Raw genomic sequence first — 26,626 nt, 5'->3', positions numbered from 1 at the left:
TTTCTCTTTGTCAACTTCTCACTTGTTTGTTTTTCTTTTTCCTATTTGATTACAACAAATTAATTATATTCCTGAATAGTAATTAGATCAGGGCTTTCTACATTTTTTGTTGTTGGTAGTGAAATTTTCAGAACCTATTTCTCAAATTTGTTAAGGATGTTGATATTTATTGACATCAGCCATTTTAATAATATTTATTTTAAAAATAAATGTATGTATTTGAATATAATTTTTCTATCTTCTGATGTTATATAAAGATAACTATATTTTTATGGAACTGTTTTTTTGAAGCCAATATTCCAGTTTCTCTCAATTCTGAAAAACTCTATTAAAAAAGAAGAAAATTATTATTCATTATCCTCAATAGTGAAATGCTAAATCTTTTGTATGTTTTCTTTAGCATTATTGTTCTTTAGAAAGATTGAGGACTTGTAGTTTGTCAAATTCTTTAACAAAATATGTAACGTCTACAAAGACATCACTGCTTCTAATAGAAGAATAAAGAAAAAACACAGCTAAGATGCTCAGTCTCTACTAATATGCAACTTTTGGCATTATTTTATGAGTAAATACCAGTTAGAGTCAAATAATTTTTATATTAGTAGAGTTGTGTATTGTAGAACAGTATTTTAACTATAATAGCTACAGTTATTTCTTTCTATATTTGAAATATTATGTATATGTGTGGGTGGGTATGTATATGTGTTTAAAGAATATAATGTAGAGTAGAGAGAGTGGGGACTTGGATTTTGCTAGACTAAAAAGAAGCTCTACAAAGACTAAAGTAAATATCTCCCTGCTTTACCATTTACCTTGTTTTGATTTAGCTAAAATCAAATCATTTTATTTCCATTCCGGTTTTGTTTCAACACTTGCAAACATCCCCGCCAGTAAGCTTTAAATAGATGGTAAGCTTTAAATAGACTGTGTTACCCTTTATTACCCAAGAGATCCTGACTGTCTTCTATGCATTTTCTTTGGTCAATGCTTATTTATTATCTTCTTGCCTAGTTGTTTAGAGCATTCTGCAATTCAGCCAATCTTATTTAATAAAGCTGCACAGATTCTTCAGTACCATAAGTGAAGCGAATATTTAACTGTTACATACACACATAGACACACACAATTGTACCTAAGTAGATATAAAATAGCGGGTAAATAAATATATTTAATTAAAGAGCATACATTCATGTACAAATCACTTAAATAATAAGTAAGCACCTCAGTAGGAAAAATGTTATTTGAAAGTATTTACATTTTGAAATTATTCACGTATGATATAGAAAAAAGTCACTAGAGGATAAATTTCTAATTAACATCCATATATACTTTTCTAGCCATGTTTTAAATGGCAGAGTAACATGTATTAGGGCAAGTTTTAGGAATGAAATGGCACTAGGATATAGCTTATAGTTTCTTGGCTTCTCTCATCCATTTCTATACAATGCTAGCTAAACCAAGCAGTTTAAGAATATAGAGGATCATTCACAAATTGTGGCAGGTATTCAACCTGCAAATTTCAGAGCTGTCAGGCTTGAGCTTTTCAATCAATTTTGACATCTCCTGGCATTTCCTTTCATATTCTAGCTTCTATAAATACTATCCTTTCTTAGCTGCCATTTTAGGTTCACAGGCTTGTTTCTCCCCCTAACATAAAGAAAGATTATATTTTAACTATTAGCAGGCCTTTTATTTTCTGCCCTTACTCTGGAAAAAAAAGAAAAAAATGGTATAATAAATAAACTACCTGATCTTCAAATGCTGTATTGAAAATAAGTGTATTCATAGCTGATGCATTAAAAACGACATATTACATAGCACTTGCAAAAAGAGACAGTTCTTAGGAAAATTGTAAAATGTTAAGAACTTTACCATAAAATCCACAATAAGGTAGCATGCCTGTTATTTGAAAGAAATGCTTTCTGAAGATTCCCAATAATTATTGGTAAAGATCAGAAAGATTCCCATGTTTACAAATACCCTGGAATAACAATTGAAATACGGATATTATTACATTTCTTGTTAACCAAATAACTATTTTGAAAAAACTAGTTCCATCTAGGTTCCAACTCTATCTTGATTTAACTTCCTAGTATAACAAGGGCTACCTTATAAAGTGCTTTCACTGTAAAAATGTCATAAACCAAAAGTCCTAGGAACCTTGAAAAAATAATTTTTAGAATTTTTCAAGTTCTCCTTTAATCACTATTTTAATTTGGTATGTTTTCCTAAGTAGAAATTAAATAAGGCAATGTAACATGTATCATTCCTGGTAAAGTTAGAATGTTTTAGCTAAAGACTTTGGTCATCATTTATTGAAAGGTCTTTAAAGGAAAAAAATGATCCAGAAAAGCTGTATTTTCCAGAATCATAAAAAGCCTTAGTGGCAGAGCCAGAAAAATAAACACAGAACTACTCAATAGCAGTTCAATATATCCTCTGTATGACCCCATTTTTATGCCAAAGATAGGAAACTTCAAGTGTTTAACCCTGAAACTTAAACTGGCACCGAAAGGGCTTGTATTCTTCCATGGCCAGGGAAACAACTGAGGAATTCCACTACTATGTTAACTGGTGTTTTCATAATCTGGTAGAGATAATTTTAGGTGACTATACACATTTCTGTGAGTGGTTTGTTGTAATATTTTTTCTTTTTTTCAGTATGAATTTTTTCCAGTATGAATTTTTTCCTTTTACATTGTGAAGAGAAGTACTAAACAGAGAGCTTGAGGAGTCTTTTTACTTCTTTTTGAAAATCATAGTCATGTTTGTGACTTCTTTTCTTCTGATACTCAAATTTCAATCATTTATGAAAACTGAAGCTTGCTTCCTTCCTAAGTTCCCTTATATATTTTTTAAATTCCTGTAATTTCATCCTTATTCAGGCCCTTAGCACCTGCACACACTGTACTAAATAGCACTCCAATGGTCTTTTTTGAGTTTTTCTCTTACCTTGGCTATCCTGCCCAATTCCTGTCTTAAGAGCAAAATTTTATTTTTTTATTTGTTTTTAATTAAATGTTCTTTGTTCTTTTACTCATTAATTTATTCTATTCAGTAAGTTTTTTATGTTTTTATTTGCTTATTTTATTTTCACATTACTTTATTTATTTATTGACCTACTTATTTCTGAGACAGGTTCTCTCTCTGTCACCCAGACTGGAGTGCAGTGGCGTGACCTTGGCTCACTGCAACCTCCACCTCCCAGGCTCAAGCAATCCTTCCGTTTCAGCCTCGTGAATAGCTGAGACTACAGGCATGCACCACCATGCCTGACTAATATATTTTTTTCTTTATATTTTTCGTAGAGGCTGGGTTTTGCCAAATTGCCCAGGCTCATCTCAAACTCCTGCCCTCCAGCGATTGGCCCATCTCAGGCTCCCAAAGGGCTAGGACTACAGATTTGAGGCACTGGCCCCTGCCTATTTTTATTCTTATTTTGATAGATTTCAGAAAGCACGTGGTACATGGTTGCATGGAAAAGTTCTTTAGTGGTGATTTCTGAGATTCTGGCGCACCTATCGCCCTAGCAGTGTACACTGTATCCAATGTGTAGTCTTTTAGCCCTCACAATCCCACCATTTCTCCCTGAGTCCCCAAAGTTCATTATGTCATTCTTATGCCTTTGTATCCTCATAGCTTAGTTCCCACTTATAAGTAAGAACACACAATGTTTGGTTTTCCATTCCTGGGTTACTTCACTTAGAATAATGGTCTGCAGCTCCATCCAGGCTGCTGTGAATGTCATTACTTTATTCCTTTTCATGGCTGAGTAGTATTCTGAGATATATATATCTATATATAGTATATCTATATATCTATATTCTATATATAGATATATACATATATACACACCACATTTTCTTTATCTACTCATTGGCTGATTGGCAATTAGGCTGGTTCCATGATTTTGCAATTGTGAATTGTGCCGCTATAAACAAGCATTTGCAAGTATGTTCTTCGTATAATGACTTATTTTTCTTTGGGTGGATATCCAGTAGTGGGATTTTTTTGATCAAACAGTAGTTCTGCTCTTAATTCTATAATGAATCTTCATACTGTTTTCCATAATGGTTGTACTAGTTTACATTCCCATCAACAGTGTAAAAGTGTTCCTTTTTTAACCACATCAACACCAACATCTGTTATTTTTTAATTTTTTAAATGTGGCCATTCTTGAAAGAGTAAGGTGGTATCACATTGTGGTTTTGATTTGCATTTCCCTGATCATTAGTGATGTTGAGGATTATTTCATATGTTTGTTGGCCATTTGTATATCTTCTTTTGAGAAGTGTCTATTAATTTCCTTTGTCCACTTTTTGATGGTATTATTATTATTATTATTGTTTTGCTGATTTGTTTGAGTTCCTTGTAGATTCTAGATATTAGTCTTTTGTTGGATGCATAGTTTGTGAAGATTTTCTCCCATTCTGTGGGTTGTCTGTTTACTCTGATGATTATTTCTTTTGCTATGGAGATGCTTTTTTATTTAATTTGGTCCCATCTATTTATCTTTGTTCTTGTTACATTTGCTTTCAGGTTCTTGGTTATGAGCTCTTTGCCTAAGCTGATGTCTATAAGAGTTTTTCCAATGTTATCTCCTAGAATATTTATAATTTCGGGTCTTAGATTTTAGTCTTTGATTCATCTCGAGTTGATTTTTGTATAAGTTGAGAGATGAGGCTCCAGCTTTATTCTTCTAGGTGTGGCTTGCCAATTATCCCAGCATCATTTGTTGAATGTGGTATCCTTTCCCCACTTTATGTTCTTGTTTGCTTTGTCAAAGGTCAGTTGGCTGTAAGTATTTGGCTTTACTTCTGGCTTCTGTATTCTGTCCCATTAGTCTATGTGCCCATTTTTATACCAGTTCCCATGCTGTTTTGGTGACTATGGCTTTATAGTATAGTTCAAAATTGGGTAAACTGGTGCCTCCAGATTTGTTCTTTTTGTTTAGTCTTCCTTTGGTTATGCAGGCTCCTTTTTTGTTTCACATGAATTTTAGGATTTTTTTTCTTGTTCTGTGAAAAATGATGATGGTATTTGGATGGAGTTGCACAGAATTTATAGATTGCTTTTGGAAGTATGGCCATTTTCACAATATTGATTCTACTCATTCATGATCATGAATTTAAAAATTCTTTAAACTGAACAACATTAGTGACAAAACATATCAAAGCCTATGAGACACAGCAAAAGTGGTGCTAAGAGGAAAGTTCATAGCATTCAATGCCTACATCAAAAAGTCCGAAAGGGCAGAAATAGACAATCTAAGGTCACACCTCAAGGAACTAGAGAAGCAATAACAAACCAAACTCATGCCTAGAAGAATAAAAGAAAGAATAAAGATGAGAGCTGAACTAAATGAAATCAGAACAAAAAAAAATACAAAAGATAAAACAAAAAGCCTGTTCTTTGAAAAAAAAAATTGATAGACTATTAGTCACATTAACCAAAAAAAGAAGTGAGAAGATCCAAATAAGCTCAATTAGAAATGAAATAAGAGATTTACAACTGATACCACAGAAATACAAAAGATTTCTCAAGGCTACTACGAACACTTTTATGCATATGAACTAGAAAATCTAGAGGAGATGGATAAATTCCTGGAAATATAAAATCCACCTAGATTAAATCAGGAAGAAAAAGAAACTCTGCACAGACCAATAACAAGTAGCAAGATTGAAACAGTAATAGAAAAATTGCCAATAAAAAAAGTCTAGGACCAGATCAATTCATAGCTGAATTCTATCAGGCATTCAAAGAAGATTTGACCACCAGTCTTACTGAAATTATTTCAAAAGATAGAGAAAGAGGAAATCCTCCCTAAATCATTCTACGAAGCCAGTATCACCCTAATACCAAAATCAAGAAAGGACATAACATTAAAAGAAAGCTACAGGACAATATCATAGATGAACGTCGATTCAAAAATACTTTAAAAAAACTAGCTAACTGAATTCAAAAAGAAAATTCACCATGATCAAGTGGGTTTCATACCAGGAACTCAGGGATGGTTTAACATCTGCAAGTCAATAAATGTAGTATATCACACAAACAGAATTAAAAACAAAAATCATATGATCATCTCAATGATATAGAAAAAGCATTTGACAAAATACAGCATCTCTTGATGACTAAAACCCTCAACAAAATCAGCATACAAGAGACATACATCAAGGTAATAAAAGCCATCTATGGCAAACCTACAGCTAACATTATACCGAACAGGGAAGAATTGAAAGCATTCCCCCTGAAAACTGGAACAAGACAAGGATGCCCACTTTCACCACTTCTATTTAACATAGTACCAGAAGTGCTAGCCAGAGCAATCAGACAGAAGAAAGAAATAAAGGGCATCCAGATCAGTAAAGAGGAAGTCAAACTGTTGCTAGTCACCAATGATATGATGGTATCCCTAAAAAACCCTAAAGACTCCTCCAAAATCCTCCTAGATCTGATAAATGAATTCAGTATAGTTACAGGATACAAAACAGTGTATACAAATCAACAGCACTGCTATTGATATTAACCAACAACCAACAACAACCAAGATGAGAATCACATCGAAAACCCAACCCCTTTTACAGCAGTTGCAAAAAATGAAACAAAATTATTTGGTATACACCTAACCAAGGGGGTGAAAGATCTCCACGAAGAAAACTATAAAACGCTGCTGAAAGAAATCATAGACTACACAAACAATTTGAACACATCCCATCTTCTTTAAAAAAAACAAACACTAAAGTCATGAACCCTTCAATCTTCCTTATATTTGATTACAGGTATGTTTACTCTCCATGTTTACTTGTCAAAGTAGATGTAATGAAAGTGTTTTTTTAGGAGACATTACTTGTGAAAACCAGTATCTAGTTCCCCTCTCCTTGCTGGGCATACTTCTTAGCATTCTGGAAGTCATTGGGCAATCAAGATATGCGTTCTGGCCAATGAATTGTGAGTACAACTTGAGTGTGTATCTTCAGAATCAAGGGAATAAAATTGGGCTCTCCAGGACACTTCTCTGTCACCATATTCTGTAGCCCACTTGTTGAAAATGATGTGGCAGATGACGCCGGTGCGGGGGACGGGGGCGCGTAGGCTCTGGTGGCCCTGGGATGGGCAACCGCGGTGGCTTCCGCGGAGGTTTCGGTAGTGGCATCTGGGGCCGGGGTCGTGGCCGTGGACAGGGCCCAGCCGAGGCTGAGGAGCTCGCCGAGGCAAGGCGAGGATAGGGAGTGGATGCCCGTCACCAAGCTGGGCCGCTTGGTCAAGGACATGAAGATCAAGTCCCTGGGGGAGATCTCTTTCTTCTCCCTGCCCATTAAGGAATCTGAAATCATTGACTTTTTCCTGGGGGCCTCTCTCAAGGACGAGGTTTTGAAGATAATGCCGGTGCAGAAGCAGACCCATGCTGGCCAGCGCACAGGTTCAAGGCGTTTGTTGCTATTGGGGACTATAATGGCCACGTAGGCCTGGGTGTTAAGTGCTCCAAGGAGGTGGCCACCGCCATCCGTGGGGCTATCATCCTGTCCAAGCTCTCCATTGTCCCTGTGCGCAGAGGCTACTGGGGGAACAAGATTCGCAAGCCCCACACCGTCCCTTGCAAGGTGACAGGCCTCTGTGGCTCTGTGCTGGTGCGCCTCATCCCTGCACCCAGGGGCACTGGCATCTTCTCCGCATCTGTGCCCAAGAAGCTGCGCATGATGGCTGGTACTGATGACTGCTACACCTCAGCCTGGGGCTGCACTGCCACCCTGGGCAACTTCGCCAAGGCCACCTTTGATGCCATCTCTAAGACCTACAGCTACCTGACCCCCGACCTCTGGAAGGAGACTGTATTTACCAAGTCTCCCTATCAGGAATTCACTGACCACCTCGTCAAGACCCACACCAGAGTCTCCATGCAGCGGACTCAGGCTCCAGCTGTGGCTACAACACAGGGTTTTTATACAAGAAAAATAAAGTGAGTTAAGCCTGAAAAAAAAAAAAAAAAAAAGAAAATGATGGGACTTACAGATATATATCACATCAATCATTGAACTGTCCTAATGATTCACCTAGGTATGAGCAGATTTTGGGTAAGTGAAAAAGAAAACTTAATTGTGTTAAATATGGCAGCGTAAGCTAATCAATCCTGAGCAATATATTCATTATAGAAATATACTCTCTGTAATGTATAAATTATCTTCTTTCCCTAAATCTACAGATGAATATCTGTAGATACTGTTTTAACTAGTGTTTTAAAATGTAAGTCTTAATTGGTGAAGAGTTATTACTTCAGTTATAGCAAGTTTTAATTTCAATTATGCATATTTCTAGTGGGCTGGTACATTTCTTCAGTGTTTTGTTTATACACACCAAAATGAACAGTAATTTTTGGGCTACATATTAAGTTTATTTCTATCCTTGATATATAGACAGCACAAACATTTAATGTTTGTGTTACACATATATACTATAACTTTATTAATGACTATGTCTATATTTGGTTTCTATTTTGGTTTTGGAGAGGTTATTTTTCAATTTTATACGTTTTTTTCTTTGTTCTGTCTTTGATTTTCAACTTTTAGCTCAAATCCTAAATTTTCTCTCAAAATTTTCTAACTGCCTTCTCTGCTATTTGCTTATTTTTGCATATGCGATAATTTGGACATTACATTTTTTTTCTTACTTATAGTCACTTATTCCTCTCTCTTCTCCCATTACACTGTGAACTCCAAATGCAAAGAACTATGCAGAATACCAGCCAAAATTTTCTTTAATAGTTGAGTATCTGTTTTGATTAGTCAGTGCTCACGATATATTAAGCACCTTGGTTATATGTCATATTTATTTCAGAATTTCTGAAGGACTTGAAATGTACTGTACTTAGACATGGTACTAAAAATATTTGTTTAAGGATTAAATGAATCAATAGAATGTTTATTTGGAGATATGACAAAGAGGCTGGTTTGAATATTTGATGTTAAATAATTATTTCCATTGAAAGCTAAGATTCAATTCAGCTGGAGAATTATGAGGTTACTACTTAGATCTCTTTCTTTTAGCAAGAACTGAAGTGAAGAATGTACAACTGGTGACAAGGGAAAACCCCGACTTTAATTTTGTTAAAAAATAAAACTAAACAAAGGAAAATATTTTTGGAGTCTTTATTCTAATGCTCAATGGCCTCACTTATTTTGACAATAGTCTCATCAGTTAATCTGGTAATCTAACACAGTGGCTATAGAGTAGTTCATAATCTGCCAAGAAATATAGCAAGATTAATAGGCCTAAAAATTCAGATAAATCAAGTGTCTACTAAGACACTGATCTTTTCTTCTCATTAAAGAAGTATTTGAATCATAATACCACAATGTTACAATGTTACGATAAGAAAGGCTTAATGAGATTGGTAGGTGAGTTAACTCACCAGTTAGTGAGTTATTTTCTTTCTTGCAACAGATTTAAAGGAATTCATTTTTTATATGCAAAAGGTAGTAATGATTTCCAATTGCTCGCCAAATGAACACTAAACATGTACTTTGACATACAAAATTTAAATAGATTTTATTCTGTAGAGGACTTTTAGGATCGCAGACCAGTTGAGTGGAAAGTATAGAGAATTACCGTATACTTAGTATCTTCACATGTTTACAACCTCCTTCCTATCAATATCCTGCACTAGAGTGGTAAATTAGTCACAGTTACTGAACCTACACAGCCAAAGTTCATAGTTTTGACATTAGGTTCATTCTTGATGTTATGGATTTTATGGGTGTTCCCTTACCCTTTGAAAACACTGATCTTTTTTATGTCTCCATAGTTTTGCCTTTTCTAGCATGTCATATTTTGAACTAATATAGTACGTAGCCTTCTCCCATTGGCTTTCTTAATTTAGCAATGTGCATTAAAGTTTCCTCCATGTCTTTTTATGGCTTGATAAGTCATTTCTTTTCAGTACTTAATAATATTCTAAAGTATTCATGTTCAACAGTTTATTTGTCAATTCACCTACTGAATGAAATTCTTACTATATTGACAATTAGGAAAAAAGCTACATATATGTCTATGTGCAGATTTTTGTGTGAATATAAATTTTTGACTCATTTGAATAAATTCCATGGAGTTTCATGGCTGAATAGTATGGCCAGAGTATATTTAGTTTTGTAAGAAACTGACAAGTTGGCTTCCAAGGATGCTGTAACATTTTTTATTCCCACCAGCAATGAATGAGAATTCTTGTTGCCCCACATCATCACCAGCTTTTTTCAGTGCTTTAATTTCAACCATTTAAATAAGTGTTTAGTGGTATTTCATTGTTGCTTTAGTTTTCAATACCCTAAGGACATGATGTGGAGCTTGTTTTCATATGTTTATTTGCCATCTGTTTATATTCCTTGATGAGGTGGCTGTTGAGATCTTCTGGCCATTTTTAATCAAGTATTATTGTTATTGTTGAGTTTTAAGTGAGTTTTTAAAATATATTTTGGGTAACAGTTGTTTATCAGATATGTCTTTTTCAAATATTTTTTCCAGTCTGGCATATATTCTCATTCTCTTCACAATGTCTTCTGAAGAGCAGAGTTTTAAATTTTAATAAAGTTCAGCTTATTAATTATTTATTTCAAAAAACATGGCTTCGGTATTATCTCTGTATATCATCAGCAAAACCAAAGGAATTCAGATATTTAAAAATATTATCTCCTAGGAATTTCATAGTTTTGCATTTCCTATTTATTTCTATACTTTATTTTTAGTTAATTTTTGTAAACAGTGTATTAATCCTTTTTGTTTAACCTGAATGTTCAATTATTCCAGTGCCATTTGTTGAAAAGACTGTCTTTTCTCCATTGTATTACTTTTGCTTCTTTGTCAAAGATCAACTAACTATATTTGTCTGAGTCAACTTCTGGGCTTACTATTCTGTTTAATTGATTTATTTACCTATTCTTCTGGAAATATCACACTATTTTGATGCAGTAGCTCTATAGAAAGTCTTGAAGTCAGATAGTGTCAGTCTTCTGATTTTTTTTCTATTTCTATATTGAGTTAGCTATTCTGGGGTCTTTGGCCTCTCCATATGAATTTTCTAATTAGGTTGTCAATATTCACAAAAAGACTTACTGGAATTTTGATTAGGAATGTATTGATCAACTTAGGAAAAACTGACATCTTGACAATATTGAGTCTTCCTATCTATGGACCTGGAATATCTCCCCATTTATTTGGTTCTTCCTTGTAACGTTCATCAGAATTGTATAATTCTCCTAATATACATATTATATATATATATAGTTAAATTTATATCTAAGTATTTCATTTCTGGAGGTGCAAACGAAAATGATAAGTTTATATCATTTATTTATTTTATGGTTTTTTGTTTCGAATTCAACTTATTGTGTGTGTCTGTAGAAAAGCAGTTGACTTCTGTATATTAACTTTACATCCTACTGAGAGGTGACAATGTGCTAGCAACCCTCGCTCGCTCTCGGTGCCTCCTTGGCCTCGGCATCCACTCTGGCCACGCTTGAGGAGCCCTTTAGCCCACTGCTGCACTGTGGGAGCCCCTCCCTGGGCTGGCTGAGGCCAGAGCCAGCTCCCTCTGCTTGCGGGGAGGGGTGGAGGGAGAGACGCCAGTGGGAACCAGGGCTGCATGCGGCACTCACAGGCCAGCGTGAGTTCCAGGTGGGTGCAGGTTCTGCGGCCCCGCACTGGGAACAGCCAGCCGGCATCACTGGCCCAGGGCAGTGAGGGGCTTAGCACCCAGGCCAGCAGCTGCGGAGGGTACACCAGGTCCCCCAGCACTGCTGGCCCGCCCTTGCCATGCTCAAATTCTCACTGGGCCTCAGCTGCCTCCCTGCAGGGCAGGGCTTGGGACCTGCAGCCTGCCACGCCTGAGCCCCACTCCTCACTGGTGGGCTCCCACGCCACCGGAGCCTCCCCGACAGGTGCCACCCCCTGCTCTGTGGCACCCAGTCCCATCGACCGCCCAAAGGGTGAGGAGTGCAGGCACGCAGCGTGAGACTGGTGGGCAGCTCCACCTGCTGCCCTGGTGCAGGATCCACTAGGCAAAGCCAGCTGGGCTCCTGAATCAGGTAGGGTCTTGGAGAACTTTTATGTCTAGCTGGAGCTTTGTAAATGCACCAATCAGCACTCTGTGTCTAGCTCAGGGTTTGTGGATGCACCAGTCAGCACTCTGTATCTAGCTAATCTGGTGGGGACTTGGAGAACTTTTATGTCTAGCTAGAAGATTGTAAATGCACCAATCAGCACTCTGTGTCTAGCTAAAGGTTTGCAAATGCACCAATCAGTGTTCTGTGTCTAGCTAATCTAGTGAGGACTTGGAGAACTTTTATGTCTAGCTAGAGGATTGTAAATGCACCAATCAGCACTCTGTGTCTAGCTAAAGGTTTGTAAATGCACCAATCAGCACTCTGTGTCTTGCTAATCAGGTAGGGGACTTGGAGAACTTTTGTGTCTAGCTAAAGGATTGTAAATGCACCAATCAGCGCTCAGTGTCTAGCTAAAGGTTTGTAAATGCACCAATCAACGCTCTGTCAAAATGGACCAATCAGCAGGATGTTGGTGGGGCCAGATAAGGGAATAAAAGCAGGCCTCCTGATCCAGCAGTGGCAACCCACTCAGGTCCGCTTTCACGCTGTAGAAGCTTTGTTCTTTCGCTGTTGCAATAAGTCTTGCTGCTTCTCACTCTTTGGGTCCGCGCCTCCTTTATGAGCCATAACACTCACCACAAGGGTCTGCAGCTTCACTCCTGAGGCCAGCGAGACCACAAACCCACTGGAAGGTACAAACAACTCCAGACACACCACTTTTAAGAGCTGTAACACTCACTATGAAGGTCTGCAGCTTCGCTTCTGAAGTCAGCAAGACCACGAACCCACCAGAAGGAAGAAACTCTGGACACATCTGAACATTTGAAGGAAAAAACTTGGGACACACCATCTTTAAGAACTGTAACACTCACTGCAAGGGTCCGCAGCTTCATTCTTGAAGTCAGCAAGACCAAGAACCCACCAATTCCGGACACACTATAACCTTGCTGTAACTGCTTAACAGTTCCAGGAGTTTGTGGATTCTTTCAGATTTTCCATATAGTTGATCATATTATCTGTGAACAAAGACAGTTTTATATTTTCCTTTCCAATCTATGTAGTTTATTGCATTAGGAAGGATTTGTAGTATGATGTGATAAAGAATGGCGGGAGGGGTTATCCTTTCATTGTTCTAGATTGCTGTGGTTTGAATGTCCCCTCCAAAACTCATGTTGAAACTTGGTCCACAGTATGGCAGTGTTGAGAAGTGGGGCCCTTAATAGGAGATTGGATCATGAGGGTTCTGCACCTATGAATGAATTAACACATTCATGAATTAATAGATAGATTACTGGATTAGAGGCTTGTAATGGGAGGGGAACTAGTGACTTTATAAGAAGAGGAAGAGAGAGCTGAGCTAGCACATTAGTATGCTAAGCCCTCTCACCATGTGATACTCTGTACCACCTGGAGATTCTGTAGAAAGGTCCCACCAGCAAGAAGACTTTCACCTGATATAGTCCCTTGACATTGTACTTCTCAGCTTTCAGAACTGTAAGAAAGGAATTCCTTTTCTTATAAATTACACAAATTCAGGTATTCTATTCAAAATAACAGAAAATGGACTAAACATTGATATTACAGGTAAGCTTCAAGTTTCTCACCATTATGGATAGTGTTAGCTATAGGTTATTTGTACATGTTATTTATCCAGTTGTGGGAGTTCCCCTCTATTCCTAGTTTGCTGAGAGTTTTTATCATGAATAGGTGTTAAATTTTCTCAAATGTTATTTCTGCATCTACTGATGTGATCATGTAGTTTTTTTTCTTTAGCCTGTTAATGTGTTGGATTATATAAATTGAATTTTGAATGTTGAACCAGCCATGCATACTTGAAGTAAATCTCATGTGGTCATAATGTATAATTATTTTGATACTTTTTTGATTAATTTGTTAATATTTTGATGAGGATTTTGCCGTCTATGTTTATAAGAGATGTTGGTTTTTAGATTTTTTTGGTAATATATTTGTCTGGTTTTGGTGTTAGGATGGTATTGGTTACATAGCAATAGAATGAATTATGAAGTTTTCCTTCTGCTTCTATCTTCTGGAAAATATTTTATAATTTCTCACTTAAGTGTTTGGTAGAATTCACCAGTGAAATCATCTAGATCTGGTGATTTCTTTTTGGAATGTTTTTAAGTGTTGACTTAATTTCTTTAACGGATATAGGCCTATTCAGATTGTCTGTTTCATCTTAGGTAGGTTTTAGCAGATTGTTTATTTCCAGAAATTAGTCCGTTTAATCTGTGTTATTAAATTGTGGGGCATGAAGTTGTTTGTAGTATTCCTTTATTACTTACTTAATGTCCATCAGATCTGCAGTAGTGGCACCATTTTCACTTTTGTTATTAATAATTTGTGTTTTCTCTTTTTTAAAAGTTAGCCTGTCTAGAGGCTTATCACTTGTACAGATTTTTTTTCAAAAAAAAAAACAATTTTTATTTTGTAGATTTTCTTTATTGATTTTCTATTTTTGCTTTAATTGATTTTGGCTCTGATTTTTTTCTTTTGCTTTATTTGAATTTAACTTGTTATTTTATTTTGTAGGTTCCTAAGGTGAACATGTAGATAATTGATTTTTTAAAATTTATTTTCTGGTACATGCTACAGTTTTCTTCTAACCACTGCTCACTGAATCTCATACATTTTGTTAGTTGTATTTAATTCAAAATACCTTAAATTTCTGTTGAAATTTCTTCTTCAATCATGTATCATTAAGGAGTATGTATTCTAATCAAGTATTTTGAGAGGTTTTTTCCAGCTATCTTTCTGTTGTTGGTTTCTAGTTTGATTGAATCATAATCTGGGAGTAGACATTACATGATTTTTACTATTTTAAATTTGTTGTCTTTTATGTCCAAAAATGTGGTCTATTTTGGTGGCAATTTCATGTAAGCTTGAGAAGAATGTGTATTCTGCATTGTTGAATGAATTATCCTGTAGATATTCATTATATCCAGTTAACTGATGGTGGTGTTGAGTTAAAGTATGTTCTTACTAATTTTCTGCCTGCTGGATCTGTCCATTTTTGATAGAGAAGTGATGATGTCTCCAACTATAGTAATTGATTCATTTATTTCTCCTTGCAGTCCTATCAGCTTTTGCTTCATGTATTTTGGCATTCTGTGAGATGCATATATCTTAAGAATTGCTATCTTCTTGGAGAGTCAATCTTTTATCATTTTGTAATGCCTCTTTTTATCCCTGATAATTATCCTAGCTCTGAAGTGTGTTTTGTGTGACATTATTATAGTGGATAGAGATACTTGATTTTTTATCTGTGTTAGTATGGCATATTTTCACCATTCCTTCACTTTCAATCTATATGTGTCTTCGTATTTACAGTTGATTTTCTTTTTTTCTTTTTTCTTTTTCTTTTTCTTTTCTTTTCTTTTTCTTTTTCTTTTGCAGACCATAGGAAGTTTATTGTGTCGTTAAGACACTACAATGCAGACTCCTCTTCTAGAGAAAGCTCTTCCAGGGACAGGGAACCATCATCCGGATGTGTTGCTCATTTGTCATTTTCATGGGCAGCTGGATTCTTCCCTTTGGATCTCTCGAACTCTTGAGTCCCCCACGTATAGATAAGATAAAACACTACAAACGGCGGCATTACGCGAAGGAAAGACTGCTGAGTGCGGCGCAGCACGTTGGGGATTCCTTTACGGAAGTAGTACGGGAAGGCACGCTGCTCAAAAGGTGACAAGCTGTAGGAGATCACATGTTGCATCTGCGTCCGATTCCCAAACTCGCTGCCCATCATGGCGGCGGCCGGGGTCACCTAGCCCTCCGCAGTCACCGATCCGGCGGACTCATTCCTAAAGGTGATTTCTTATAAACAACACATAGTTGAGTCTTGTTTTTTAATTCACCCTGATAATTGCTGTCTTTTAAATTAGTATTATTAGACAATTGATATTTAAAGTACTCACTGATATAGTCACATTAATGTCTATCACGTTTGTCACTGTTTTCTATTTGATGCCCTTGCTCTTTGTTCCTATTTTGTCTTCCCCTCTTTTTCTGCTTTTTGTAGGTTCAATTAAGCATTTTATATGATTCCATTTTCTCTCTTCTTACTGTATCAACTATATTTATTTTTATTTTTATTTTTTTAGTGGTTGCTTTGAAATGCAATTTCAGAAGTAGTGCAAGTACCTTATAATAACAACATACTTCTAATTTCTCCCTCTAATCACATGTAGCATTGTTACCATTCATTTCACTTATACAAAAGCTGTAATCATCAATTACATTATTGTTATTTTTATTTTGAACAAACCATTATCTATTAAATCAGATAGAAATAAGAAAACTAAAACTTACAATCTTACTTTCATTTATTCCTTCTCTAATATTCTTTATTTCTTCATGCAGTTCCAAGTCTCTGGCCTACATTACTTTTTTTCTCTCTAAAAAACTTCTAACATTTCTTGCAAAATAGGTCTATTAGCAACAAACCCTGCAATTTTCACCAGTCTGAGAAAGTCTTTAGTTTTCCCTCACTTTTGCATTGTAATTTTACAGGCGAAAGAATTCAAGGTGATGTGGTTTGTGTGTGTGTATGTCTTGCTTTATTTTCTTTTGCCAATACTTTTAATATTTCACTCTACTCTCTTCTTGCTTATATTTTTTTTTGAGAAGTTGGATTAATTCTTATATTTTCTACTTTATAGGAGAGGGATTCTTTCTCACTGGATTAACTCAACATTTGATATTTATCTTTGATTTTCTGCAGTTTAGATATGATATTCCTGGGTGTAGTTTTTTATACTGATACTACTTGGTGTTCTCTGAGCTTCCTGTATGTGTGGATTGGTGTTTGATATTCATTTAGGGAAGTTCTAAGTCATTACTACTTCTATTTGTTTTATTTCTTTCTCTCTTTGTTCTCCTTTTATTTTAATTATGTAGATATTACAGCTTTTGTAGTTGTCCCACAGTTCTTGGATATTCTGTTGCATTTTTCTGGTGTGTTTTTCTCCTTGTTTTTTGGTTTGGGACGTTTCTATTGACATATCCTTAAGCTCAGAGATTCTTTCCGTAGGCTTGTCCAGTCTACTAATGATCCTCTCAAAGCCATTCTTTATTTTTGTTTCAGTTTTTTATAGTAAGCATTTATTTTCTATGTATTCTTATAATTTCAATTTCTCTGCTTTCATTGTTCATCTGTTCTTGAATGTTGTGTATTTTTTTTTCATTACAGCCCTTAGCATATTAACCAAATATGGTTTATATTCATGGTCTGATAATGTCAACATTTCTGTCATAACTGAATCTGATAAATTCAACATTTATGCCACCCCATTGCTCTGTTTCTCAAGTATGCCTTATAATGGTTTTTATTGTTGTTGTTAAACAGCAGATGTGATGCACTGGTAAAGGAAAATGTGGAAAATAGAGTTTTATAACATCATGGTAAGGTGTAGAGGGAGAGGAAGCTTTCCGCAGCCCCACGTTTAGATTTTACTCTTTTAGTGAGCCTCTGCTCCTGTGGTGTGAATTTCACAAGTGCATCTCAATTTTTTTCTTTCTGCTCTTTATGTGGTATAGGATGGTTAGTGGAGGATGGAGTTAGGTACCTCCTTTCCCCCAGATAAGTTAGGCTCTGCTAAAACCCCAGTAGGTTAGGCTCTGACAAAATAGTTTTTCTCAAGATAAGGTCTTCTTAAGAATAATGGAATGCTGTGGTGTATTTTAAAATTGTTACTTTTCCTCCCCCTGCAAGAAGCCCAAAGAAATTTTTCTCTAATCTTCATCTTGAGAACTTCGTAGAGCTAAAGATAAAACTCAAAAAAATGCAAAAGCCTCACTAAGACTGGGTCCCCTGGAGTTTTTTTTATTTTTTATTTTTATTTTTCATCTTAGACTTGTCCACACTAAGCCTCCAGCGTTAATGACAATTCAAGCTTTCCTACCCTGGTACTGGCTCCAGCAGGAGTACGTTTCTGCTCTGTTAAGTTGAATTCTCTGTAGCTGCCTTTCTACAAACTCCACAGCAGTTTGTTCTGTGACCTCAGGTCTCTAGTCAATCTAAGAAGAGCAGTTTAGTTTTCAGTTTGATCAGGTTTTTACTTGTGGTTAGGATGCAGTGATGGCTTCAAAGTTCCTTACATGTTGGACTAGAAACCAGAAGTTCTTGACATGCAGTTTAATTTAAATCTTGCCTCATTCCTACTCCACGCTACTCACCATATCTATTTAGTCCACATCAAAGTTTTTACTCTTCCTCCCTTGATAACAACAGAATATTCCACTCTCCCCACTTTTAGCGCTTGCTGACCTCCCTGCTAGACCTTTACCTCATAATACTCACTCATTCTTGGAGACTTAGAGCTATGTTCCTTCCTCTGGAAAAGTATGCTGTTCCCCTCCCATTACCTAAGAGACTCTTTCATCAGTGTTATCTCACTAAAGTTAGAATCAATGTTTTTATTAATTTGTTTGAAATGTCTATTTAATCGCTTATTCAAATGTATTTGTGCCCTATTAGAATAATGATTCAATGTATTTCTTGCTATTGTTTGTCTTTTAAAGCAATTTTTTTTTTCACAGTGCCTGGTAGAAACACTAAATTAAATCTTCTTAAAGGTATAAAAAAAGTTACCTAATGTATCCTTCTTTCAAATTAAGAAGGAAAGAAAAAGCATTTAGGAAAAAGAATCAAGCACTATCTTATGTTCCCCTTGTTTTCTAAAAGGATTTGCATTTAAAATATGCATGTTTGGGGACAGAGTGAATTAATATTGAGCTTTCTTAGTGTGACTATTCAAATAAAACAACTCGGTCCTTAACTTTGTGCATACCAGGGTACCAATTAATTGGCTTTGATCTATAAAATCTTTTGCATTTTTTTTTTAATTTAATGGTTTAGAAAAGAAGAAAAGCTAACAGCCATGACAGCTTAATGAGATTGGTTGGTATATGGCTACCAACCAATTGGGGAGTTAAAAATACATGTTCCTTTTTGGAAAAACATTTGAAAGAATGTATGTTCTTGATAATACAAACTTTGATCCAATGCATTGTTAAAGATGAAAGCAGCTTTTGTTCTCCCACACCTAGAGATTGTCAGAGTTAAAGATGATGATCAGTTTTTTGGGGTGCTATAACCAGAGGTAATTACTTTTGTCTTGATCACGACACACTATATGTATTGAAACATCACTTTGTATCCCATAAATATATACAAGTATTATATATCAATTTTAAAAATTAATTTTCTAAAATTATTTATTTTAAATTGAGACACAAAATTGAATGTATTTATCATATGTAACGTGATGTTTTGAAGTACCTACACATTTTGGAATGGTTAAGTGTAGCTAATTAAAATATGCATTTCCTCACAGTTATTTTTATGGTGAGAACATTTAACATTCATTCTTAGCATTGTTTAAGAATGTAATCCCTCATTATTAAGTATAGTCACTATGCTGAAAAACAGATTTCGTGAACTTATAACTCCTATATAACTATAATTTTATATATTTTGAGCAATGTCTCCCCAGTCCTCTTCACAGCCACCCCAACCTCTGGTAACCACCATTTTATTCTCTACTTTTATGAGATCAGCTTTTTTAGATTCTGCATGCGTGAGCTTATATAGTATTTGTCTTTCTCTCTGGCTTATTTCACTTAGCATAATGTCCTCCATGTTGCCATGAATGACAGATTATTCTTCTTTTTCATGGCCGAATAGTGCTTCGTTGTGTACACATACGGGCATACCTTGGAAGATATTGTGGATCCAGCTCCGAAACCCTGCAATAAAGTGAATATCACAATAAAGTGAGTCACACAAATTTTTTGACTTCCCAGGATATGTAAAAGTTTTGCTTACTGTATACAATAGTCTATCAAGTGTGCAATAGAATTATGTTTAAAAAACAATGTGTAAACCTTAATTAAAAATACTTCATTGCTAAATAATGGTAATGATTCTCTGAGCCTTCAGTAGGTTATAATTTTTTTCTGGCGGAGGAGGATTTTGCATTGATGTTGATGGCTGCTAATGATTAGAGTGGTGGTTGCTGAAGACTGGAGTGACTGTGGCAGTTTTTTAAAATAAGAAATAATTTAACAGCTGCATTAGCTCCTAACAAGAGACTCAGCTTGTTCTTTGAAGCTTTAAAGCCAGACATTGGCTTTTCACTAGCTTTGAAAGTCCTAGATAGTATCTTCTTCCAATAGAAGCCTGTTGCATCTACATTGAAAATGTATTATTTAGTGTAACTATCTTCATCAATTATTTCAGCTAGATCTTCTGGATAATTTGCTGTTTTACCTTGAGCTTTCTTTCCTTAAACCTCAAGAACCAACATTTGATAGTTTCAAACTTTCTTCTGCAGCTTCCTTACCTCTCTCAGCCTTCAGAGAATTGAAGAGAGCTAGGGTCATGCTCTGAATTAGGATTTGACTTAAAGGAATGCTGTGGCTGGTTTGATTTCTGTTCAGACCATTAAAACCTTCTCCATATCATATCAATAATGAGAGCGTTTCACTTTCTTATTATTCATGTATTCACTGGAGTGACACTTTTAGTTTTTTTAAGGAACTTTTCCTTTGCATTCACAATTTGGTTGTTTGGTACAATAAGCCTAGCTTACAGGCTATCTCAGTCTTTGACATGCCTTCTTCACTAAACTTAATCATTTCTGGCTTTGATTTAAAGTGAGGGACATGCAACCCTCCTTACTTGAAAACTTAGAGGCCATTGTAAGGTTATTAATTGGCCTAGTGTCAATATTGTTGTGTCTCAGGGAAGAGGGAGGCCTAAGGAGAGGAAGAGAGAAGGGGAAATGGCTGGTCAGTGAAGCTATCAAATACAGACAATCTTTATCAATTAAGTTCACTGTCTTACATGGGTGTTTGAGGTTTGTGGCACCCCCAAACAATTATTATAGTGACATAAAGCATCAGTGATCCAAGATCACCATAACAGATATAATAATCGTGAAAAAAGTTTGAAATATTGTGAGAATTACCAAAGTGTGACAGAGACACGAAGTGATACTATACTATTGGAAATGTAGCACTAATACACTAGCTTGATGCAAGGTTACCACAAACCTTCTTAAAAATCTAAAATCTGTAAAGCATAATTAAGTAAAGTGCAATGAAACAAGATATGTCTATGTCATATTTTTTAATTAATTAATTAATTCATTGATGGACACAGGTTGATTCTGTATCTTGGCTATTGTGAGTAATGCTTCAATCAACATATGGGGCCAGATATGCTTTTGACATACTGACTTACTTTCCTTTAGGTATATACTGAGTAATGGGATTGCTGGGTTACATGGTAATTCTATTTTTAAGTTTAGAGGAACCTCCGTAACTGTTTTCCGTAATGAGTATACTAATTTACATTTCCACCAACAGTGTGCAAGTGTTTCCTTTACTTTACATCCACGCTATCATTGTAATCTTTTGTCTTTGTTATAATAGCCATCCTCACAGAAGTGAGGTAATATGTCATCACAGTATAATTTTCATTTCCCTAATATTTAGTGATCTTAAGGATTTTTTTTCATATATCTGTTGTTCATTTATATATTTTCTTTGGAGAGATGTCTATTTAAGTCCTCTGCCCATTTTTTAGTTGGGTTATTTGTATTCTTGCCATTGAATAGTTTGAATTCTTTATAAATTTTAGGTATTACCCCATTATCAGATGCATAGCTCACAAATATTTTCTTCCTCAAGAAAATATTTTCAAACCTCAAGAGTGTTTCCTCACTCTTGATATTTTCTGTTGCTGTGCAGAACATTTTTAGTTTGATGTAATCCCATTTGTCTATAATTGTTTTTGTTGCCTGCAATTTGAAGTTATATCCAAAAAAAAGTTGTCAAGACCAATTTCATGAAGCTTTTCCTCTGTGTTTTATTCTAGTAATTTCATAGTTTCGAGTCTTACATTTAAGTCTTCAATGCATTTTGAGTTAATTTTTGTATTTTTTTCGTGAAATAAGGGCCTAATTTCACTCTTCTGCATGCAGGCAACCAGTTTCTCACTGCCATTTGTTGAAAAGACTGTCCTGTCCCCATTGTGTGTGCTTAGCACTTTGATAAAAAATCAGATGGCTATTAAGGTGTGGATTTTCTGGGCTCTCTATTCTGTTTCATTGGTCTATGTGTCTTGTTTTATGCTAGTATTACACTTTTTTCTTTGCTATATTGTAGTATATTTTGAAGTCAGGTATTGCAATGCCTTCAGCTTTGTTCTCCTTGTTCAACATTGCTTTAGCTATTCAGAGACTTTTGTGGTTCTAAACAAATTTTAGGATTATTTTTTCTATTTCTGTAAAGAATGACAGTAATATTTTGACAGGGATAGCATTGAACCTGTGTATCGCTTTAGGTGGTATGGACATTTTAACAAGTTTAATTCTTCCAAACCATATATATGGGATATCTTTACATTTATTTGTGTCTTGTTTAGTTTCTTTAACCACTGTTTTATAGTTTTCAGTGTAGAGATTTTTCACCTCCTTGGTTAAATTTATTTCTAATTATTATATCTTTTTTTAGCCATAGTAAATGAAATTGTTTTCTTGATTGCTTTTTCATATTGCTCACCATTAGTGTATGAAATGCTACTGATTTTTTGTATCGATTTTGTATTCTGTAAGTTTACTGATTTCATTTATTAGTTTTAACAGTTTTTTTGGTGGAGTCTTTAGGATTTTTATATCTAAGATTTTGTTATCTACAAACAGGGACAGTTTACCTTTTTTTCGCAATTTGGATGTCTTTTCTTTCTTCCTCTTGCCTAATTGCTATAGCTAGAACTTCCAGTACTGGGTTAAATAGAAGTGGCTAGCTTGGCCATTGTTGTCTTGTTCTCAATCTTAGATGGAAAGCTTTCAATTTTTCTCCATTGAGTATGGTGTTAGCTGTGGGTTTGTCATATACAGTCCTTATTATACTGAGATGCATCTCTTCTGTAATTAATTTGCTAAGAGGTTTTTTTTAATTATGAAAGGATGTGACATTTTGTAAAATGCTGTTTCTACACCTATTGAAATAATCATATGGTGTTTCTTCTTTATTATGTTAATGTGATGTATGAGATTAGTTGACTTGCGTATGGAGTCATCCTTGCATCCTTGGAATGAATCCCACCTTATCATGGTAAATGATCTTTTAAATATTCCATAATATTTGGTTGGAAAATATTTTGTTGAAGATTTTTGCACTTAAGTTCACCAGGGATATTGGCCTATAGTTTGCTTCTTTTGTAGTGTCCATGTCTGAGTTTGGTGTCAGGATAATACTGGCCTTGTAAAATAAATGTGGAAATATTCCCTCCTCTCTAATTTTTTGGAAAAGTTTGAGAAGAATTAGTATTAGTTCTTCTTTAAATGTCTGGTACAATTCAAAAGTGAAGTTGTCATGTCCTGAGAATTTCTTTGATGAGAGACTTTTTATTACTAATTATAATCTCCTTATTCATTATTGGTCTGTTCAGATTTTCTATTTCTTCATAATTCAATGTTGGTAGATTATATATGTCAAAAAATTTATCCATTTCTTCTAGGTTATCCAATTTGTTGGCATATATTTATTCATAATAGTTTCTTGTAATCCTTTGTATTTCTGTGGTATCAGTTGGAGTGTCACCCTTTTAATTTCTGATTTTATTTGAGTCTTTATTTTGAGTTTATTTAGATGAGGGGCTTATCTTGGGCCTGTTTCATAAGTGCACTTATTCCATTCATGTGGGCTCCCTTTCTATGACCTAATCACCCCCCGCCCCCCAAAGCCTTCATGTCCTAAAACTATCACCATGGGAGTTAGGATTTTAACATATGAATGCAGGGCTCGGGGGTAGGGGGAGACACACATTCACACCATAGCAATGCCCAGGTCTTAATCCCCAGAACCTGTGAATATGTTCAGGTCATGATGATGAGCTTAAGTTGCTAGTCTCCTGATTTTTTTTAAAAAAGGCATTAACCTGAATTATCAGAATAGAAGCAATGTACTCACAAGGGTCCTTAAAATGGTAGTAGTATGTGGAGGAGAGAATAAGAAGGAGACATATGAGAGAAAAATACAGAGAAATGCAAATTTGCTGGTTTTAAACATGGAGGAAATAGTCCATGACTTAAGGAATGTGGACATTCTCCAGAAGCTGAAAAAGGCAGAGAAACGTTCTCCCTAAGAGCTACCAGAAAGGAGTAAAAACCCTTCTGAGACCTTGATTCTATCCCAGAATGACACATGTCAGACAACCGACCTGCTGAACTGTAAAATAATGAATTTGCATTCTTTTAGGCCACTAAAAGTGTTGTGATTTCTTGCAGTAGCAATGGGAAAGTAATATAAATTAATCTAATTGTTCATTCTGTTTGCTTTTAAAATGAAACAAATATTCACAGGGTACCTTGAGCTAAGTTCTTGAGGTGATATCACTATTTACATATTTGCATAGGATAGCATTTATCTAAGATATAGTAAGGGATATTCCAAATAAATTGTTGTTACAATAGAAATGGGTATCCAGGTTGGGCCAGAAGAGGGTGCTCATGTATAGAGCAACACTGCCACTGCCTCCCATCATCAGACTGAGAGTAGGGCGCAATTTATTGGATTATCATTCCTGTGAATACATGCACATTCGATGAAAAATCCAGAACCTATGACTGAAACTGTGACAATCAGAAGACTCAATATTTTGTATTTATTCTTGGCTATTTATTCCATGTATGAATAAGTAATTTTTGAAGAAAAACAACTTCAATTTTAAGTAAACATTTATTTCTTGCTCTGAAAATATGAACAATATAGTTCATAGTATTTAACATAGTGTCTACATTTCTATTATACAAAGTTTTGAGGTAGAAGACAAAAATGTATTTCTTTGCTGCAAAGTTTGGGTAGAATTATCGATATTTACAGTGTAATTATACATCATAGAAATATTTTATTATCGTTACCAGAATTGGTTGTCAAATAAGTTGGCCACCTTGGTGATGTCCTCTTTATTTTATGATCATGTAGTCATGACTTAAAACATTTTGAACTTTTGTGTTGGACTTGCTTTAAACAATAATTGATGAATATTCCCAGAATATTAGGCTTACTGATTTTTATTTATGTTTGCGGCTCTATCTTGCTGCTATCTTCAGTTTTATATTTACTCATTATGGTAGTGGCTTGGCTTTAATATCACGTTGTTGATGGAATTTTTATTTCAAAAATTAAATATATGTACATTAAAATCTTGCCCTAATTGAGGATGTTTAAATCATCAATAAATAGTGGTTGCATGAAGCAATACAAACAGAAAATTTTCATTCACACACCCAAAGGTGAAGAATTCTGCTATACATGGAATAAATGCCATTCTTCCCTGTCGGAAGCTTACCTTCATGCCTGCCACTGTCTCCGTATACTATACGTGTGAGGCTGCATAAACCACATCAAAGGCCTAAATCTAAAGCAGCCCCAGGATGAAGTAAATGGATGGGTTTATTTGTCTCTTGTTTTTGTCACTGATTTAACATTGTTCGGTGATTCCTGTAAAATAAGAAATATCTTTGTTTCTTATAACCAATTCTCTGAGTTACACCCATGTTTTAGTAATCCATTATTGATTTCTCTCACATTTTAGTTTGTCCATCTTGTCCCATAGTCAATCATTCTATTTGTCTGGGGCAAAGTTGTTGCCTTTTTAAAACATGGTCCTCCTACTTAATGAAGCCTTGCCCTTTCATTGTCATCCATTCATATAGGTTTACGTAACCCACAGCTACAAGACGCTTTCAATACTTTATCATCATTCTGGAAAATTCCTGGTAGCCTAGGAACCTGGAACCTAGTAACCTTTGATGTTGATTGCATGCTGCTCTAGCCTACCTTGTATTCTCTGTTGCTAAGATCTTCCCTTCCAAAAAGAACAGATTTATTGAATAGATCCATCCAAGTTTCAGATTGGCTTCTCTCTAAATTGAATCCCAAAGTTACTATTTATTAGATAATTCAGCATTTATTGGTTGTGTTTATACTTCTTAAACAACAAAGCATGCACAAATATTATCTGTAGCCATTTAAAATAGATGATATGGAGGCTAAGTAGAAATGGGGTATTTATAGATAACAGAGCTATTTGCAAAGAATTGTATCAGCTTCTTGAAAATCATCAGGGCATTGTCTAATATTTAGATAAGCAGAAAAACAAGTGAATGCTCAATCAAATCTAGTTTTGTTATGTGTCAGGCACCGGGAATCCTTTTTAATGAATTAATAATTCTTAGAATATCTCCTACATCCATACTAATAGGCTGCATTTCTTCATTTGTCCTGCTTATCACAAGTGTGGCTAACTTCATATTTGTTTCAATGATGGAATTCTTTCAGAGTGTTTTGGCCTTTTAGTCAATTTGGTATGCTTTTTACTGTTTTGCCACAGTTAGAAAGGATTGATCAGTTACTATATAAGGCTCCTACATACTAGAAGGCTACTTTATATATCTGGGTCAAGACACTTCATAAATAGCTGAACACATATTTTATTGGTT

General features: G+C 35.2%; 1 protein-coding gene, 1 long non-coding RNA gene and 1 pseudogene across 2 annotated transcripts; 1 reads left to right on the top strand and 2 right to left on the bottom strand.

Moving 5' to 3' along the window:
• Positions 1-7,112: 7,112 nt before the first annotated feature.
• LOC101124189 (small ribosomal subunit protein uS5-like) lies at positions 7,113-7,964 on the top strand (annotated as a pseudogene).
• Positions 7,965-13,232: 5,268 nt separating this feature from the next.
• LOC134758267 (uncharacterized) lies at positions 13,233-25,875 on the bottom strand. Its single transcript, XR_010133264.1, has 5 exons — positions 25,713-25,875; positions 25,474-25,625; positions 19,827-19,859; positions 13,544-13,584; positions 13,233-13,341 (listed from the first exon to the last, which is right to left on the bottom strand). It is a non-coding gene; the product is annotated as an uncharacterized lncRNA (long non-coding RNA).
• On the bottom strand, positions 15,607-15,855 carry LOC101123836 (cytochrome b-c1 complex subunit 8-like). Its single transcript, XM_055384179.2, has one exon. It carries the CDS (start codon positions 15,853-15,855, stop codon positions 15,607-15,609), a length of 249 nt encoding a protein of 82 aa, XP_055240154.2.
• Positions 25,876-26,626: the final 751 nt, after the last annotated feature.

Source organism: Gorilla gorilla, chromosome 3, assembly GCF_029281585.2.
Source record: "Gorilla gorilla gorilla isolate KB3781 chromosome 3, NHGRI_mGorGor1-v2.1_pri, whole genome shotgun sequence".
Lineage (NCBI taxonomy): Eukaryota > Metazoa > Chordata > Mammalia > Primates > Hominidae > Gorilla > Gorilla gorilla.
This window is presented reverse-complemented; position numbering and strand designations above follow the sequence as displayed.

Bases quoted from the DNA above. Each gene is read 5' to 3' on its own strand.
- LOC101123836 (XM_055384179.2), bottom strand. From the start codon at position 15,855: ATGGGCAGCGAGTTTGGGAATCGGACGCAGATGCAACATGTGATCTCC.